The sequence below is a fragment of the Theropithecus gelada genome, chromosome 1 (genome assembly GCF_003255815.1).
Source record: "Theropithecus gelada isolate Dixy chromosome 1, Tgel_1.0, whole genome shotgun sequence".
NCBI classification, from domain to species: Eukaryota; Metazoa; Chordata; class Mammalia; order Primates; family Cercopithecidae; genus Theropithecus; species Theropithecus gelada.
The window spans coordinates 158,060,215-158,078,830 of NC_037668.1; the positions used below are offsets into that span (position 1 = coordinate 158,060,215).

The 18,616-nt window shown below is 40.4% G+C and overlaps 1 protein-coding gene across 2 annotated transcripts in view; it reads right to left on the minus strand.

Moving 5' to 3' along the window:
• The window catches only part of CR1 (complement C3b/C4b receptor 1 (Knops blood group)), a 204,860-nt gene that overhangs the window by 134,597 nt on the left and 51,647 nt on the right, over positions 1-18,616 (minus strand). For both annotated transcript variants that reach the window (XM_025396262.1, XM_025396253.1), the window contains exons 17-25: positions 18,225-18,443; positions 16,976-17,155; positions 16,265-16,364; positions 10,539-10,624; positions 8,021-8,419; positions 5,819-5,995; positions 5,629-5,731; positions 4,571-4,656; positions 1,699-1,926 (exon numbers count right to left, since the gene is read on the minus strand). In XM_025396262.1, coding sequence (XP_025252047.1) covers positions 1,699-1,926; positions 4,571-4,656; positions 5,629-5,731; positions 5,819-5,995; positions 8,021-8,419; positions 10,539-10,624; positions 16,265-16,364; positions 16,976-17,155; positions 18,225-18,443 — 1,578 coding nt within the window. The remainder of the gene's footprint in view (positions 1-1,698; positions 1,927-4,570; positions 4,657-5,628; positions 5,732-5,818; positions 5,996-8,020; positions 8,420-10,538; positions 10,625-16,264; positions 16,365-16,975; positions 17,156-18,224; positions 18,444-18,616) is intronic.

The following is an 18,616-nucleotide window of genomic DNA, read 5'->3' on the forward strand; positions in this document are numbered from 1 at the left end:
TTCTAGCCTACAAAACTGTGAAATAATAAGTTTCTTCTGTTTTAAGCCACCTAGTTTGTGGTAATTTGTTACAGCAGCCCTAGGAAACTAATACAGTGTTGTTCTTCTGATGCTAAACCACACATTTAAAGATAAAACAAAATAGGCTGGGCATGGTGGCTCACGCCTTGTAGTCCCACCACTTTGGGAGGCCAAGGCAGGTGGATTGCTTTAGCCCAGGAGTTCAAGACCAGCCTGGGCAACATGACAAAAACTGGTCTACATAAAATACAAGAATTAGCTGGGAGGTGGCATGCACCTGTGGTCCCAGCTATTTGGGAGGCTGAGATGGGAGGCTTGCTTGAGCCAGGGAGGTTGAGGCTGCAGTAAACTATAATTGCACCACTCTACTCTAGCCTGGGCAAAAGAGCAAGACCCTCTGTCTCAAAAAAAAGTACATACACAAACAAAAACAAAACAAAACAAAAAAAGAACCAGAACAAAACAGACTAAGCCATCAGCCTCCTGTAAGAAGCTATGTCTTCTTTTTGAGAGAGTATATTGTGTGCTGCATATTTTTACTTTTTTGTTTTACAATTTTTTAATTTTATTTTTTATAGAGATAGGATCTTGCTGTGTTGGCCAGGTTGGTCTTGAACTCCTGGCCTCAAACAATCCTCTCACCTCGGCCTCCAAAAGCGCTGGGATTATAGGTGTGAGCTACTGTGCCCAGCCATGTGCTGCATATTTTCAAATACAGTCTGAACTCCACTCCCTTCCCTTTGGAGAAGACTTCCTCCATCTGTTCATTCATTAAGACTTCACTGGGGTCTAGGCATTTGCATTAAAAACTTTACTGGATTCTGATTAGTAGCACTCAGTTGGAGGGTAAAGGTAACAGACAGGTTACATGCCTGTCATCAGGGTTAGCCTTTTCACCTTGGCTTGTTCTTCTCTCTCAGGGCTTCCCTGTGGATAATGGAATATTCCAAGGCTGGTACCACATCCCTAATCTACTACAGCTTCTGTTCTGGAAAAGACCTAATATTTGCCCAAAAGGACTAGGCGACTTCTCCCCCTCCTTAGGAAGAAACAGACTCTTCCTTTTCCTACTCTTTTCTTTGGGCTACTGTTTCCTTGCTTCTTACCCTGAGTGGAACAGTTCAAGTACAAAGATTGAGACGACCTGGAGGCAAGCTGACAAGTGGACAAATGTTAAGTCAAGATGAAGAGAGTCTTTTTGGTTACTTAGCCCATGCAGCAGAACACTAGTTTAAAACCTTAGCTAAATAATATCCACATTTTCAATTTTGAACTTTGCATGCCCATGTACCCCTCATGAACTTATGGAGAGTGTCTGTCAATTATACAGATACTGGTTAGTGTTCATAGGCAGTTGTTTTCATGTCCTCTCCAGTGAATACATTTTTCCTCCTGAATTACATCACTGCGCCCTACTACCTTCCCTCCACCCCTCCCCTCAGTCCCATTACCCCACCCTCTTCCACTCCACCAGCAAGAAGAGTTCTCATCTTATAGATTTAAACATACCTTGGCACTGCTGAAACCCATCTGTTTTAGCTATGGTATGTAATTTTGTCATTTCCACTTATGACAAAGTTAAGCTCACAAAAACATACCATAGTCTTATTACAGAAACATGAGGGATGGGTCCAGATATTCTGAACCCATTTAGGATATGTGGAAACAGATACTGACCAGCACGAACAGAAAGTTCACAGCGAGGGGCGGGGCTGCTCCAAACCCCATTCCCTTGAAGGTCACTTGTGCAGCGGATGGTGCTCTCCCCAATGAGGTTGAAGGTCATCCCTCTGTCTGGGTGGGGGTCACATGTGTAAGATATTTCTTTTCCATAGGGAATATCTCCAAGGAGAGCTCCTGTGTGTCTCCCATTAAGGATAGCTGGAGGATTTGGACAAAAGATATCTAGAAAGAAAACAAGAGCTCTCAATTCCATAAAAAATTTTAAATTATTATCCAAGGTGATTCTACAGTTGTCATACTATGACTGTGTTGCCAATTAAGCATACTTTTTTTCTTAAGGAAAGTAGAAACTGCAAAATAAATGTATTAGACCTCTGCTAAGATGGAGCTAAATGAAATGACAACTAAATCAATGTTTATTACAAAAGCCATTGCCAAATTAAGCATCCTAAATTTTTCAGATAGTTAATATTTCTGAATAATAAAGGGTATATTCCTTTAAAGTAAATAAAAATCTTCATAGTCACATTAAAGGGGAATCATCCGTTAATTCAACAAGCATTTTTTTGAATATCTGCTGTATGTCAAGTACTGTTTTAAGCACAAGATAAATATGATCTTTGATATCAAGAATCTTCATCCTAGAGACATCTTTCTAAAATATATTATGCATTCATTATTTGTATATCAGTGATTTAATTTTTCTTGATGATGCAAGATTATGATTTTCAAAATAAAGATGAAAGATTACAGTAATGCTGTCAAATGAAATAAAATATACTGTGTACTCCTGTATATGTTTCAAAAGGCTCAAGAATGTTATGGTTTTTTGAGATACTCATTGGTTTTTAAAGGTTTTTTTTTTTTTCCCCCACTAAACAAACACATTTATTCCTTGGAATGCCTCTATTTGGGGACATCCTTCCCCTTTCTAATTTGCTTTGAATTTGGAAAGAGGATATTACAGTTTAAAAGAATTATAGATAAACTAATCAAAGGTTAAAATAGCTTAACCAATGTTTACACTCTAGTAAGCAATTTCAGATATATGTTGGGTTCATTAGGGTATTTTCTCTTTCTTTTCTTTCATACTTCTTAACTATTCCAGGGAAGTTAAGATTCTCAAATAGCTGACTTTCAACAATGTAAGATGAAATTATCAAGTTTCATCGTATAAATCAGTACAAGACATTGAAATAATTTAAGGCAAAGTATTCATTTGAGCGAAATTCTATTGTAAACATGTATTTTTAATAGCTATGATCAGAAGGGGAACCAATATCCTGATTAATTTAGTGAAGAAGTAAATGGATAGATTGGACATAGTAGTGTTTCTGGTTTTAACACACTATTTTCTGCCCTCTTAAAAATCAAAAGCAACCCCCTTGCTGCCATTTCCCTCTCCAGCTATAGTCCTATTTCTACTCTCTTTACATGAAAACTCCTCTAAAATACTGTTTATGATCTGTTACAGTTCCTCTGTTTATTCTCCCTAGAATTCATTCCAATCAGTGTTTGCCAGTACTCCACTGAAACTGCCACTTGTTACCTCCAAGTTGGTAAACCCAAAGATCAATTTTCTGTTCTCACCTAATTTGACCTCTCTATGGAATTTGACACAGTTGATTAATCTAGTCCTTTAAAGGAATTTACACCCTTGGCTTCCAGGGCACCTCACCCTCCTGTGTTTTCTCTTATTGCAGTGGCTGCTTCATTATAATCCCCTTTGCTGATTCCTTCTCACCTTTTCAACTCTTAATCCTGGACATCCAGGCTCAGTCCATGCATCTGTTCTTTAGCAGCACTCACTCCCTAGGTGAAGATCTCTTTCAGTCCTGATTTCAAGCATAGCAGATACAATGAGGGCTTCTACATATCTATGGGCAGCCTGGGACTCTCTGACATATCCATCTGGATATCTAAGAGGAACACTAAAATTATGTCCCAAGAGTAACTTTTGATTTCCCCCTTCCCAAACTTCACGCAGTCCCCTGCATTTCAGCTAAGGCAAATTCTACCCTGGCGGTTGCTCTGGCCAAAAACCTAGAAACTGTTTATGATTCTTCTCTTTCTTTCACACCCTCTATCTAAGCACCATCACCAAATTCTGTCATCTGCACCTTCAAAATATATCCAGAATTTGATCACTTCTCATCATCATCTTTCCCAATTGCTATCCTGGGCCAACATCTCTGATGAGATTGCTGCAGCAGCCTCCCAGCATGAACCCTCAGGTACACCCAGAGGTTTGCTTGACTACAATTGCCTTTTGGGCCCTCAGCTACTTTCTCAATTGAGAGCACTGACTCAATTAAGAGCATTTTCTTAATAACACTTAGTATCATTTGAACATTTCTATTCATGTCTTTGATTTTTATCTTTATCCTTGCACAAAAATCTAAACGTGGACTTATCTGTCTTATTTATAGGTATATTCCCAGTTCCCAGAAGATTGCTTGGCACATAGTAGGTACTCAAATAATTTTCTGTTGAAAGAATGAGTATGTGACTAAATGGATGATTGAGGGAAGAACTGAAAAGTTGAAGTATGACTATTACTTTTGACAGGAAAGAAGAGAAAAATTTAGCCCAGCATCTTACCATACATTTATTTCTATGAAGCATTTCTCTCTATTTATAGCACAGACTCTCCTCATAAATATTTATAGGAGGGTACCCAAAACACATGATTCTCAGGTTTATTTTTCCCCAAAATGTTGCTTGTATCTATTCCAACAAAGAACTATTTCTATCAAAAGTAGGCATAAACAGCGGGACCAACAGTAGATAATCCCATGGGGCAAACCACATTAAGAAAAAAAACAAAGAGAAAGATCCAGACTGAACAAGTATTCCATCTACTCACGTTCACACACAGGAACACTGTTATTCCAAAGGCTTCTCATTCCAACCAAGACACAATGACTAACGGAACTGCCCTTCAAGCGAAACCTAAAGAACAAAGCAGTAGTGGCTGGGTGAATGCACCATTTCTCTCTTCCCTTCATTGACAGATCTCAACCTCCTCCCTGAGAATTCCTAAGTTAATTAACATTTTACTGCTCAAGCTAAAGCACAGGTGAAAATGCTCAACTCACTTAGTTTCTCATTGACAGGGGCTCAGAAGCAAAATCTTTTTGGAAAAAGTGTAGCTTTCAGTGAGGACAAAGCAATAACAGCTGGCGAAGTTGTCAATCATACATAATTGGATTTTAGAATATTTCTACTTACTCTTTCATTCCTATTCCAAATTCCACTATTTATTTGTTTAAAAGTTTTTTGAAATACTCTTTGCATGCTATTTTATCTTATACACAACTTTCTCTTATATATCAAACTTTTCTTAACAACCCCCTAGAATAGTTATTTATCTCTTCATGTCTGCAAATTATTATTTATTCATACATCTAATGTTCCGTATGTGTATATATATACTTTTTTTTTCAAGATCTGTTGTATTCTTGCCATTGTTTTTTTCCTTGTCCCTTACTGGAAGCTGCACATTTTCCAAAATGATTTTACTTCTGAGCCTCTATAAGTGAGAAATCAAATGAGTTGAGCTTTTTGCTTTTTAAACTTCTGTTCATGGATCCAGCTGGTTCATACCACACTTTCCAATCATTGTTTCAGATATTAGTGTCCTCTAGTACTTCTTTTCCACTAGGCCAGTCCCCTTTTCTGGACTGGTGATTGTATTTCTGTTTATACTTGACACTGAGTTATATGTGCCATTTTTTCTTCATCTCTTTATCTCTTGATAGTAGTGTCACTTAGTCCCTACCCTTATTTTAAAACTACACTTCCAGAAGTTAATCTCCCTGGGTTCTTCTTTTCCTAGGTCATCCCTCTTTTTGGATTGATCCTTGAGCTCAAGAGTCACTCTCCAGTGCTAAGTCCTTGATCTTAATTCTGGGTCACACTCACCCTTCATCACAGACAAAGGATACCTTTGCCCCAAGCTGGAGATTAAATGGAACTAGCACACGGCCATGATGGAGTTGACCCAAGAAGTCATCACAGGATTTCACTAGAAGAAGAAAAAAAGAAAAAATAGGAGTAAGACCTCCATGTGCGGGGTAAAGAGAGCAATCTGGAAGCTAGAGAGTTGAGGCACCTGCACATCTGGGGGCTTCAGGGCTCCAGTTTCCCTGGGGCGTGCAGTGCAGAGACGCAGCCCCTCTGAGGTCATAGCCGGGCTCACAGCTGTAGAACACTTCCTGCCCAGGTGAAAATTTGTCCTGATGACTTGGGGTATGCTCACCATGCAGGATTTCTGGAGGTGGCTGACACACTGTGGAAAAGACAGTTCCAGAGCACTTGTTACTTACGAGGGAATTTCCTATGCTTCCTGAAGGCCTCATAGCTAGTCAGACATAGAGAAATAGAACCCAATTCTCCCTAGCACAAGGCCCCAAATTCACTTGTAAATCTACAGGGCATGAGGTATTTTCTCCTAGCTCTGGCTATCCAATGTGGAGTTATTAGTATTGGTGGATTCTCCATCTACATATTTCCTAGGAAGGTAATTCCGATTTGTACCATTGTTAGTCAGGTAATGAGACTGTCACCTGAGACCAAGTCTGTTCTACAGATTTCCCCCAATTTCTCTGATTGCACACCAATGACTAAAGTACAGTCATACTGTTTCTGGACAGGCAAGCCCCCAAATCGGGGCTTACTCTGGAAGGGTTCTTGCCTCACCCAGGAAAGAATTCAGGGATGAGCCAGGGGTGTCAGACAGCAATCTTTTAGTGAAGGGCACTGCCACTTGCAGAGCAGGGCTAACTCACAGACAGTGCACTCAGAGTCAGCAACATAAGGGCTGCTGGCAGGCAACTGTATTTATACTCCTGTGAACCCGTTTCAGTTACATGTAAATTAAGGAATGGATCAATGCAGATTGAGGGGCGAGTTATTTAGAACTTTCCAGGAAAAGGGCGGTAACTTCTAGGTCGTTGCCATGGCATTTGTAAACTGTCATGGTGCTGATGGGACTATGAGGGCAGCTAGCAATTGCTTTCATCGCCATCTGCTGGTTCCTGCTGTTTTTTCACTTCATCCTGTCTGGGCCAGAGCCTGTTTTGGTCAGTAGGATTGTGACCAGAACACAAGCCCTGCCCATCTCCTGCCTCAACACATCCATCTTTATATCCCTTTATCTGTTCGTCTTCCCAGCTCAGTGGTTGCACAAGGCTAACATGGGTTGGTAGAAGAATTGTAAGCTCTTTGTCCCTACGTATCAGCCATAACACCTCCCATTCAGCTGCTAAGCCAGCTATTGTGGCATCAGTAGACAAGATGAGCCATCAAAAACATAAGCCCTTAAATAAACCAGTCCTTTGTCACCAGAGAGCATATTATTTGGAGAGTATTTGACTCAACATCTGCCTTTATTTACAGTCATGTTCATTCATGCTTAGGGCATCAGAACCCATTTTAACATCAACCTAATCTATACTTCATTAAAGATGAATTTAGAAATATTTAACTGGCTTTGAACAAGTTACTTTCACTCTTGACTTAGACTCCTAGGGATAAAATGTAGGATGTGGATGGCTTGAGCCTAGGAGTTTGAGGCTGCAGTGAGCCATGATTGTATCACTGTACTTCAGCCTAGGCAACAGAGTGGGACCTCAACTCTAGTAAATAGTTTTTAAATAAAATAAAATAAAAAATAAAATGTAGGAGGCAGACCATTATAGACAAACTCTAAGGTCTTTGTTTCTATTATGAGGCTATGATTTCTGTCTTTGTAAGCCAGTCTCTTTCTTTCACCAATGGATGCTGATAGAAGCATGGCAAGAGACAAAACATTCAGACTCTGGGGTCTAACACACCTGCCTTTTAAAATCTTGGGTGTCTCACTTAGAACATGTGACTTGGCTAATTTATTTAACCTCTGAAAGACCAAGCTGATGTCACTATTAAATGGATAATACAACAGCACAATTTCAAACTGTTGCTGTAAATAATGAATGAGAAAATGCATATAAAGTGCTTAGTGCACAGTTGACCATAAAGTCCATATAATTTTTCAATATAATTCAGAGAGATTGCAGCTGTTACTTTGCCCTGAGAATTGATTAATAAGTCAGTCGCTTTTTTCTTGGCTAATTAAGGTCTTGCTTTTCAAAATGAAGACACATATGCATGGGTGCATGCACACCCCCGATTCTTAATTTCATGCTTCTTCCCCCAAAACTTACTTTCCCACCCTCCTCACCACACATCCCTCCCCCTGAACAAATACTGATCTCCTGATCCAACAGCAATGCATGTCATTTGCAGGGACCTTCTAGGCCTCAGTCAGACTCACCCCTGGAGCAGCTTGGTAACTCTGGCTCCCATTTGTTCAGGGCCTGGCATTGCACACGGCGGGGTCCTTTCATGACAAAGCCAGGCTGACACCTAAACTCCACAACTTCATTTAAGGAAAATAAGCTTCTGTTGACAGATACCAATATTCCATTTTCCACATTTGGAGGCATACATTTGTTAGGTATAATGCACTGAGGGGCCGGGCCGCTCCAGATGCCCACTTGGTCATCTTTGCTGGTGCAGTATATGGAAGGCTCACCCACGAGCTCAAACAGCTTTTTCCTTCCGCTTCCAAGATTGCAGCGGTAGGTCACCACTGATCCGTAGTGAAAATACTCTCTGTTGGTGCTAATGAAATCTCCATTAGCGATGGGTGGGGGTAGCCCACAAGGAATTCCTGGAAAAGGAGACAGCAAGTTAACCAAAACAAAACCTTGGGACAGAGTCTTGCTGTCACCCAGGCTGGAGTGCAGTGCACTATCTCGGATCACTGCAGCCTCCACTTCCCAGGTCCAGCAATCCTCCCACCTCAACTTCCCGAGTAGCTGGGGTCACAGGCATGCACCACTGTGTCTGGTTTATTTTTCTATTTTTAGTAGAGATGGGATTTGGCCATGTTGGGCAGGTTAGTCTTGAACTCCTGGCCTCAAACAATCTGCTTGCCTTGGACTTTCAAAGTGCTGGGATTATAAGCGTGAGCCACCGCATCCAGCCTGGTTTCTAATAATTACACTTTACAGTAAATTTTGCTAACAGTTTTTTTAAAATTCCAAATTACCAGATGTAAATATTGACAATATTATTCTCATCTAATATTTGCTAATGTACAGACATGTTCTTACAGTTGTAAAATATTATGAGTTCTGCTCTACTCAGTTAGCCTTATTTCACTAAATGTGTCTACATATTATTAGAGCCCACTTTTTATTTCTTGTTTTTTTTTTTAACAGAGTCTCACTCTGTTCCCCAGGCTGGAGTGCAGTAGCATGATCTCAGCTCACTGCAACCCCCATCTCCCAAGTTGAAGCGAGTTTCCTGCCTCAGCTTCCTGAGTAGCTGGGATTAGAGGCATGCAGCACCACACATGGCTAACTTTTGGATTTTTAGTGGAGATGGAGTTTCACCATATTGACCAGGCTGGTCTCAAGCTCCTGACCTCAAGTGATCTGCCTGCCTCAGCCTCCCAATGTACTGGGATTACAGGCATGAGCCACTGCGCCTAGCCTATAGTCTATGTTTTTATTTCTCCTGCTAAATGAGAATTTAACTATGTTATCTCACCATTATTAATTTAGTTCTCTCTCTATAGAAGGCACTTGCCTTTGTGGTATTGGATATTAATATAATAAAGCATATAGCATAGCATTTTTTTTGAGACAGGGTCTTGCTCTGCTGCCCAGGCTGGAGTGCAGTGGCCCGATCATGGCTCATTGCAGCCTCAACCTCTCTGGCTCAAGCAATCCTCCCACCTCTCAGTCTCCCGAGTAGTTGGGACTATAGGCGTGTGCCACCATGCCTGTTTGGTTTTTGTATTTTTTGGAGAGACAGGGTTTCACCATGTTGTACAAGCTGGTCTCGAACTCCTGGGCTCAAGCTATCTGCTCACCTAGTCCTCCCAAAGTGCTGGGATTACAAGTTTGAGTCACCACACACGGCTCAGTATAGCATCTTTATTAAATAATAAGACCAAAAACTCTGGCAGAACTAATAAAGACAAAGCACAAATATACAACATTACATAGAATAAACAAGATACTTACAGATTCAGAAGTAATAAAAATAACTGGATACTGATCTACAGCCATACCACCCTGAATGCGCCCAATCTCGTCTGATCGTGGAAGAACTGAATACTGTGTCCTACTCTACTGTGGGGCAGTGCCCAGCCAGTATGTTGACCTTCTACAAAGTTGGTTCCTACTTATCCTCCCACCAACTGGGTTTGAAATTGCTGATTTCCTCACACCATCACCAAATGCAGGATTATACACATTTTATATTCCTTTTTAGCTTGCAATTGCTCATTCCCTTTGCTCCCCAAAATGTAGAAAGCTCATCTTCCAAACAACTCACAGGGAAGATGGCATGATCCTGTTTAGACAAAGAATAAGAAGGAAGAAAGAGCTGCATGGCTTGAATATCCGATGTGATACTAAGAGCTTGCAGAGAGGATATAGGGGTTATTTCACTGACTTTGTATTTGTTGACTTCAGTGAAGAAAATGCTCTTCAAACTGCGGGTGTTCAACCAACAGAGGAGGAAATTGGGGGCTGTTTAAATGAGTTCAAGACTAGTTTAAAATAAATTAGACCTTGAGATAAGAAAAAAACAAAAACGCATTTCTAGGTGAAGGTGGAAATTTGGAATGCTGTGAGCCATTCTAAGGATATGACTGGATTCTTCAAATATCAGAAGGATACCATTTCCAAGAGGGATGAGATTCATTCTTTGTGATTCTAGGAGGTCAACTCTAGGATTAAACAGTGGGGTGAATGGGGAAAGAGACTTCAACTCACGTTGACAAATTGGCGGCTTCGTGCTCCAGTGGGCTGTATTGCCTGAGGTGACACATTCAGCAGATGAGTGACCAATGAGTCGGTGCCTAAAGGCAAACAGTGGAAAATAATTGTGCTGTACATGCCTCATCAACGTCCTCACAGCATGCATATGTGGCAAACCAGAAGGATTACAATGTAGGAGAAGTCTAAGGCCTAGCCTAAACTTTACCTGTTGTTCCCAGCTTTTCTTCTTTTTCCTATTCTCTCACTATTGAAAGAAATATTTCTGCTCTAACTTCTCCTGGCCCATTTGCTTCTTCATATCTTGGCTTCATTGTGGACTGTACCCGGCACCAAAATAAAACAATTATTTTGTAGAACTGTTTGACTTTTTTTTTCATAAATTCTATTTTCTCTAAATATTATTTCTGCCATATTTTGTTTGCATTTTTCCTTATTTTTTTTTTGTGTGTGTGTGTGTGCATTATATGATGTCATTTTACTTGAGACATGTTTTTTGTAAATACATGATTTGTTGCTCTTGATCTTGTCTAGGAGACTTTGTCTTTCAACAAGAAGATTAAACCACATGTATTGAGATAAATGATGCATTTGATTTGCTTTCATCATCATTCTTTCACTGCCTTTTTCATTGATTTCATGATGCCCAATGACATTGATGAGGAGAAAGCAATGAATAAAATGACCTGACCCAACATGAGGGGGCTTATTTCTGGTGGAAGAGACAAATGCATTCCTTGCTATTCCTTTTCCTTCCCTCTCACTTACTATATGGAACAGATAGATTCAGCTGTTTTTAGTCATTCTAATAATTTAGAAATAAGCTTAATAGGTTTTCCAATGAGGAATTTCATTTTGTATGTGTGCACGTATATTATACATATGCACATGACACATATTTAAACCTATTTTCTCAATTTTAGAGTCAAACTCTATATAGTCAGTCTACTCATCTTTTCTGTAATGTAAGTCTAGCCTACCTTTTACTGTCTCACATTTTCTGGTTTTATTGATATGTTCTATGACTTTAGAGAGATTATTAATAAGTTATGATTACATTGCCAAGTTTTTGTGTGTATTTTTGTTGTTGTTGTTGTTGAGATTTCTTTTGGAATTCATCATTCTCCTTTTAGAAAATTTGCTTATAAATTGCCTGGGAAACATACTTAAATGGTACAATTGTTGTGTCTTTGCTTATCCTTTAATGTGTACCTGAGCCTCTAGGTGTGAATATTAGCTTGGCGCAATAGAAATGCTACCTTATGCCATTTAGTGTTGTACAGAATCAATGTGGTGCCAATACATTTATTTCTTTTGCGGGTATTATATTTTCACGTTTTATTTCTGGGATCTGAGTTTTTTTCTTTATCCCTGAAACACAGAAGTTTCCCTAGTGATGGCTAGGTATGGGCTTATTTGTTTACCCTTCTGGAATTTTTGTTACATGTATTTTGAATCCTGACACTGTGTTACATATGTCTTTCCTTTTTGGAGACAGGATCTCATTCTGTCATCCAGGCTGGAGTGCAGGGGTGCCATCATGGCTCACTGAAGCCTCAGCCTCCTGGCCTCAGGTGATCCTCCCACTTCAGTCTCCTGCCTAGCTGTGACTACAGGCACACACCACCACGCCCAGCTAATTTTTATACTTTTTTGTAGAGATGGGGTTTTTCCATGTTGCCCAGGCTGGTCTCGGCTCCTGGGCTCAAGTGATCCTCTTGTCTCAGCCTCTCAATGTGTTGGGATTACAGGTGTGACCCACTGTGCCTGCCTGTCTTCTCCTTTTCAGCTTTCCCCACTGCATTCAGGGAAAATCTGGTTAACTCCTCTTACTCTTTGCTTTAATTTTCTGCAATATTCATTGTGAGATATATATATGTATGTATATATATGTGTATATATATCACATGTATGAAATGAAATATATAAACACACTGAATATATATATTCCTTCATGTACAAACTTTATGGCTAGTTTCACAGAAGTATTTGCACAGTTGAATCTTATTACAAATATGAAAAGGAGAGTGTTCAGAAAGTTTCCCTGGTTTCTTGGCAGTAAATCTCTTTGTAAAATTTCTCCTGATTTTTCAGACTGGTCTCTTTTACATGTATTTCCTGTTTCTAGTCATAAGCTCAATGGTTTTGTGCTGTATGCCTTAGAGAGGTTCCCCCCTTATTCAGCAATGCAAGATGAGGAGGGTACAGTCAGGAAATTTATCAATTGTATTTAAAAATGCTCCAAAAAAAAATAAAAAATAAAAAAGAGAAAAGGAGACGTTGGATTTATTCTAATTTTACTTTGTCAGATTCTAGGTGCTATGGTCTGTGAGGTCTAGGCTGGCATATGTGCTGGACACCACAAGCTTCCTTTCAGTACTGGTTGCAGTGGCACAAACATATCCCCTACTCACTACCTGGCTTAGCTGTTCCCATGAAGAGTGAGCTTGGGGCAGAGCCTCCACTGTGTGCTGAGCAAGGCTGAGCACCAACAGCTGGGCTGTGCGCTGTGAGCACCTGACGTTGACATTTTCAAAGGGGCTCTGTTGCAGGTTGAATTGTGTCTCCCCCGGATATGTTGAAGTCTTAACCCCCAGTCCCTGTGGATGTGATCTTATTTGGAAATACAATCTTTGCAGATGCAATCAAGTTAAGATGAGGTCACTAAGGTAGGCCCTAATCCAATATGCCTGGTGTCCTGATAAAAAGGGAAAACTTTGGACAGAAACATGCACAGAGAGGAGAACAGCATATGAGGACACAGACGCGGAGGGAAGATGGCCATGTGAGGACAGGGACAGAAGAAATTGGAGTTCCGCTGCCACACACCAAGGAAAGCCTGGGGCTCCAGAAGCTGGAAGACGCAATGAAGGATTCTACCCTACAGGATTCAGAGGGAGCATGGCCCTGCCAACACCTTGATTTTGGACTTCCATCCTCTAGAATAGAACTCCAAAAACTTCTGTTGTATTAAGCCGCCCATTTTGTGTTACAGACATTCCTCAAGGATATTGCAGGTTCAGTTCCAGAACACCACAATAAAACAAATATCACAACAGATGAGTCATATGATTTTTTTGATTTCTCAGTGAGTCTAAAAGTTGTGTTTGTACTATACGGCAATCTATTAAGTGTGAAATAGAATTATATCTGAAAAAAGTCATACTTAAAAAAATGGTTTATTGATAAAAAATGCTACAGATTATCTGACCTTCAATCAGTCGTAATCTTTTTGCTGGTGGAGGGTCTTGCCTCAAGGTTGATGGCTGCTGACTGCTCAGGGCGGTGGTTGCTGAAGGCTGGGGTGGCTGTGGCTATTTCTTAAGCTGAGACAACAATAAAATTGCTGTATTGATTGACTCTTTCACAAAAGATTTTTCTAGCATGCAATGCTATTTGATAACATTTTACCCTCTGAACTGCTTTCAAAATTGGAGTCAATCCTCCCAGATACTGCTGCTGCTTTGTCAACTAAGTTTATGTAATATTCTAAATCCTTTGTGGTCATTTTCACAATGCTCATGTCATCTTCACCAGGAAGAGACTCCACCTCAAAAAAATCACTTTCTCTGCCCATTCACAAGAAGCAACTCCTCATCTGTTCAAGTTTGATCATAAGATTGTAGCAATTCAATCACATCTTCAGGCTCCACTTCTAACTGTAGTTCTCTTGCTATTTCTACCACATCTGCAGTTATTTCCTCCACTGAAGTCTTGAACCTCTCAAAGTCAGCCATGAGGGTTGGAATTAACTTCTACCAAACTCTTGTTAATGTTGATATTTTAACCTCTTCCCATGAATCATGAATGTTCTTAATGATATGTATAATGATGAATTCTTTCCAGCAGTTTTCAACTTACTTTGTTCAGATCCATCAGAGGAATTACTGTCTGGGAACTGGCCTTACAAAATGTATTTCTTAAATAATGAAACTTGAAAGTCAAAATTACTCCTTCAGCCATGGTCTGCAGAATGGCTGCTGTGGTCAGCAGGTAGGAACACTCCATTCATCTCTGTGTCCATCTCCATTACAGCTCTTGGTTGTTTAGGTATAATGTCAATAAGCGGTAATATTTTGAAAGAAATCTATTTTTCTGAGCACTAGATCTCAACAGTGGACTTAAAATATTCAGTAAACCATGCTGCAAACATAATTCTGTCGTCAGGCTTTGTTGTTCCATTTATAGACACAGGTAAGGTACATTTAGCATAATTCTTAAGGGCCCGAGAGTTTTTAGAATGGTCAGTGAGCATTGGCTTCAACTCAAAGTCACCAGCGGCATTAGCTCCTAAAAATCAGCCTATCCTTTGAAGCTTTGAACCCAGGCATTGGCTTCTCCTCTCTAACTATGGAAGTCCAACAGATGGCTGTTTTGTCTACATGGAAAATCTGTTATTTAGTGTAACACCTTCATCCATGATCTTAGCTAGGTCTTCTAGATAACTTGCTGCAGCTTCTACATGAGCACTTGCTGCTTCACCTTGGATCTTTATGTTATGGAGAGGGCTTCTTTCCTTAAACCTCAGGGACCAAATTCTGCTAGCTTCCAGCTTTTATCCTGCAGCTTCCTCACCTCTGGCAGCCTTCACAGAACTGAAGAGTTAGGGCCTTGCTCAGGATTAGGCTTTGGCTTCAGGAAACGTTTCTAGTTTGATCTTGTATCTAGAGCATTAAAACTTCTTCCCTATCAGCAATAAGGCTGTTTCACGTTTTGTTATTCATGTGTTCACTGCAATAGCACTTTATATTTCCTTCAAGTACTTTTGCTTTGCCTTTACAACTCTCTAGCTGTTTGGCACACGATGAATGGCTTTGGCCTATCTTGGTTTTCAACATATCATCCTCAGTAAGCTTAATCATCCCTAGCTTTTGACTTCAAGTAAGAGATGCATGACTCCTCCCTTCATGTCAACACTTAAAGGCCAGTGTAGGGCTATTAAGTGGCCTAATTGTAGTATTATTGTGTCTCAGGGATTAGGGAGTCCTAAAGAGAGGGAGAGAGAAGTAGAATGTCTAGTCCATGGAGCAGTAAAAGCACGCACATTTATTGGTTAAGTTTTCTGTCTCATATGGGTGCAGTTTGTAGGGACCCCAAACAATGACAATAGTCACATGAAAGATCACTGATGACACATACTATCACAGACATGATAATAATGAAAACATCTGGGATATTGTGAGAATAATCAAAATGCTACACAGAGACACAAAGTGAACACACGCTGTTGGATAAATGATGCGACTGACATACTTATCGTAGCGTTGCCACAAGCCTTCAATTTATAAAAAGCATAACATCTGCAAAGTACATTAAAATGAGGAAGGACTGTACTTTCTGAGGGCAGCCCAAGCAAGTGATCATGCTGTTATCATTAAGATTTGTTCTCTCACACAGCCACTACATGCCCTTCCCTTTTTTCCAGCAGTGTCTACTCTGGGTTAGGGTAGTTTGTGGGCTTTGACTACTACACTTCTAATTATTTTTCCTTCCCATCCAGTGAACGGCATACTCTTTATATGTGCATTGCCCTGGTTTCCAGCAAGGATACAGATATTCCCCTAATCTTCTCCTATCGTTGTTCATTTCCATCAGGAGTTAAGACCTGTGTTCAAACCTCTTAAGAGCAGGTGGCAGTAGCCTAGTTTCCTTCCTGAGATGTGGCTAGAAGGTAGTATTGCTGTGCTGGACTCTTAAACCAAGAGATGTTGCTGCCAACTCACCCTGTAGTACAAGAATAGTTGATTCTGGATCCAACCTGGATGTCTGTGATCACGTGCACCATGCCATTCACTGGATCTGGAGGAGTTTTACATGATTTACCTATGGGAAAGAAAGTATTTTGGAGCCAGGTAGAGTAATCAGGACTCTCTTCAGTAAGTAAGGTCTCCATCAACATGTAGCTTGCTGAAGAAAATACGCAGTTCTGATGGTTCCACAGCTTTTGCCACCTTGATAAAACTAATCAGAGCACCTCAGGATCAGCCACCTACTAAGCCCCACTTTGAAAAAGACTTTCCCTCCAGATCTATCTAGATCTAGATTTAGATCTGTGTAGAGACCTTGCATCCCTTATCAGAATGTAAAAGTCACTTATTGCATTAGTTACTACCAATATATTTCAAAGTTTGCAAAGGATTTCTTCCCACCTTGTTATTCAAACAGAATTTGTCTTCTTACACCATTTTTCCCCCTGATCTAGTCACTTATTATTTTTCTTCCCATAGGGAATGAAGGTTTTCTCTACAACTGTTTCTTGAAACAGTCTCATGAAGTGAGCATTTCAAGCAATAATCAAGGGTGACCTACAAGAAAAGCTCTTACATCCACCTATCTGAACACTTTTGAAAAAAGGTTTCTCATATCCCACATTTGAAAACATTCAATAAGAAGCTTTTGCAGACATGGGAAAGATCCAATGCAAGTTCACTCACGTTTACAGACATCTTTGGGACTCGACCACACCAGGTTATCTAGACATGTGATAGAGAACGGCCTCCCGTAGTACTCAGGACGGCATTCGTACTTTAAAGGTGTCCCAATGGGAAAGTCAGATGCATTGGTTTGGGTTTTCAACTTAGCAAACAGAAAATGATCCGGGGCTTTACAGTGACCTAGAGACCAAGAAATCAAGAATATCTGAGTTAATAAAAAGACACTCAATATGTTTCCTCTTTTCTCTTCCTTGGTAGATTTGATGCCAGAAGAAAAGAAACTTTTAGTTTTGAAAAAACAAAAACAACAACAACAACAACAAGAAACTTCCCTGTAAAATAGAAGGGAAAGTTCCATTAGCATAGGCTTATAAGGAAGTATATTATCTGGAAGACTAATCTGTTATCGGGTCTTTCTACTCATATAATTTATATATTTTAATTTTTACTTTTTTTTTCTGTTTTTAGTAGAGTTGGAGGTTCATCATGTTTGCAGGCTGGTCTGGAACTCCTGACCTCTAGTGATCCACCCGCCTTGGCCTCCCAAAGTGCTGAGATTACAGGTGGGAGCCACTGTGGCCAGCCTATTTTCATTGTTTTTGAGATAGGGTCTCACTCTGTCACCCAGGCTGGAGTGCAGTGGCACAGTCTCAGCTCACGGCAACCTCTGCCTCCCAGGCTTAAGTGATCCTCCCACCTCAGCCTCCTGAATAGCTGGGAACACAGGCAATTGCCACCACGCTCAGCTATTGCTCATCTAATTTAATGTAAATATAGCTCTGATTTAATTTTTCACATTTTTAGGAAGCCAGAAAGAGTGTTTCTGCCCAGCTTCCACCTTTTGTGTCTGGTTTCCTTGTATTTCAGGGCATCAAAACTCCAATGACAGGCTGAAAAGCATGGGCAGGAACTCAAGACATTTCCTGGTAGGAGGAGACACTGATTTTCTAGGTCAGATTTCTCAGCTAACCATTGCAATAAGGGGATTCACGGCATTTGTTTTTAATTCATATGATTCTAATGAAGGACTTTCCCACCACTCATCACCTCCCTGTTTTTTCATCAGTCCCTCCTGCTGCAAAGGTCATCAGGATCTGATATGTTGACCTACCTTAGAACCATTTATCATTGGTTGGGCATTCCATTGTGGCAAATGCACACAGAGAAACCATACTGTAATTATGGAAATATGGAGGGCCTGTGTTAGATATTCTGAACCCATTTGGGATGTGGGGAAATGAGCACTAACCCAGAATTCCACAGCGAGGGGCGGGGCTGCTCCAAACCCCATTCCCTTGAGGGTCACTTGTGCAGCGGATGGTGCTCTCCCCAATGAGGTCGAAGGTCATCCCTCTGTCTGGGTGGGGGTCACATGTGTAAGTCACAGCTTTTCCAAAGGGAAAGACTTCCAGAGGTTTTCCTGTGTGTCTCCCATTAGGAATAACTGGAGGACTTGGACAAAAGATTTCTGGAAAAAAGACAAAAGCCCTAAGTTTCATTCAGGAGTTTCCCCAGAGGTATTCTGCAATTACAGGGTGCTATGATTGTTGTTGCTGAAAATATGCTAAGGAGGTGACAGTGGACATTAGGACTTTGAAGAGTTGGATTAAATGAGATGTCAATGAAAGTGTATTGCAAAGT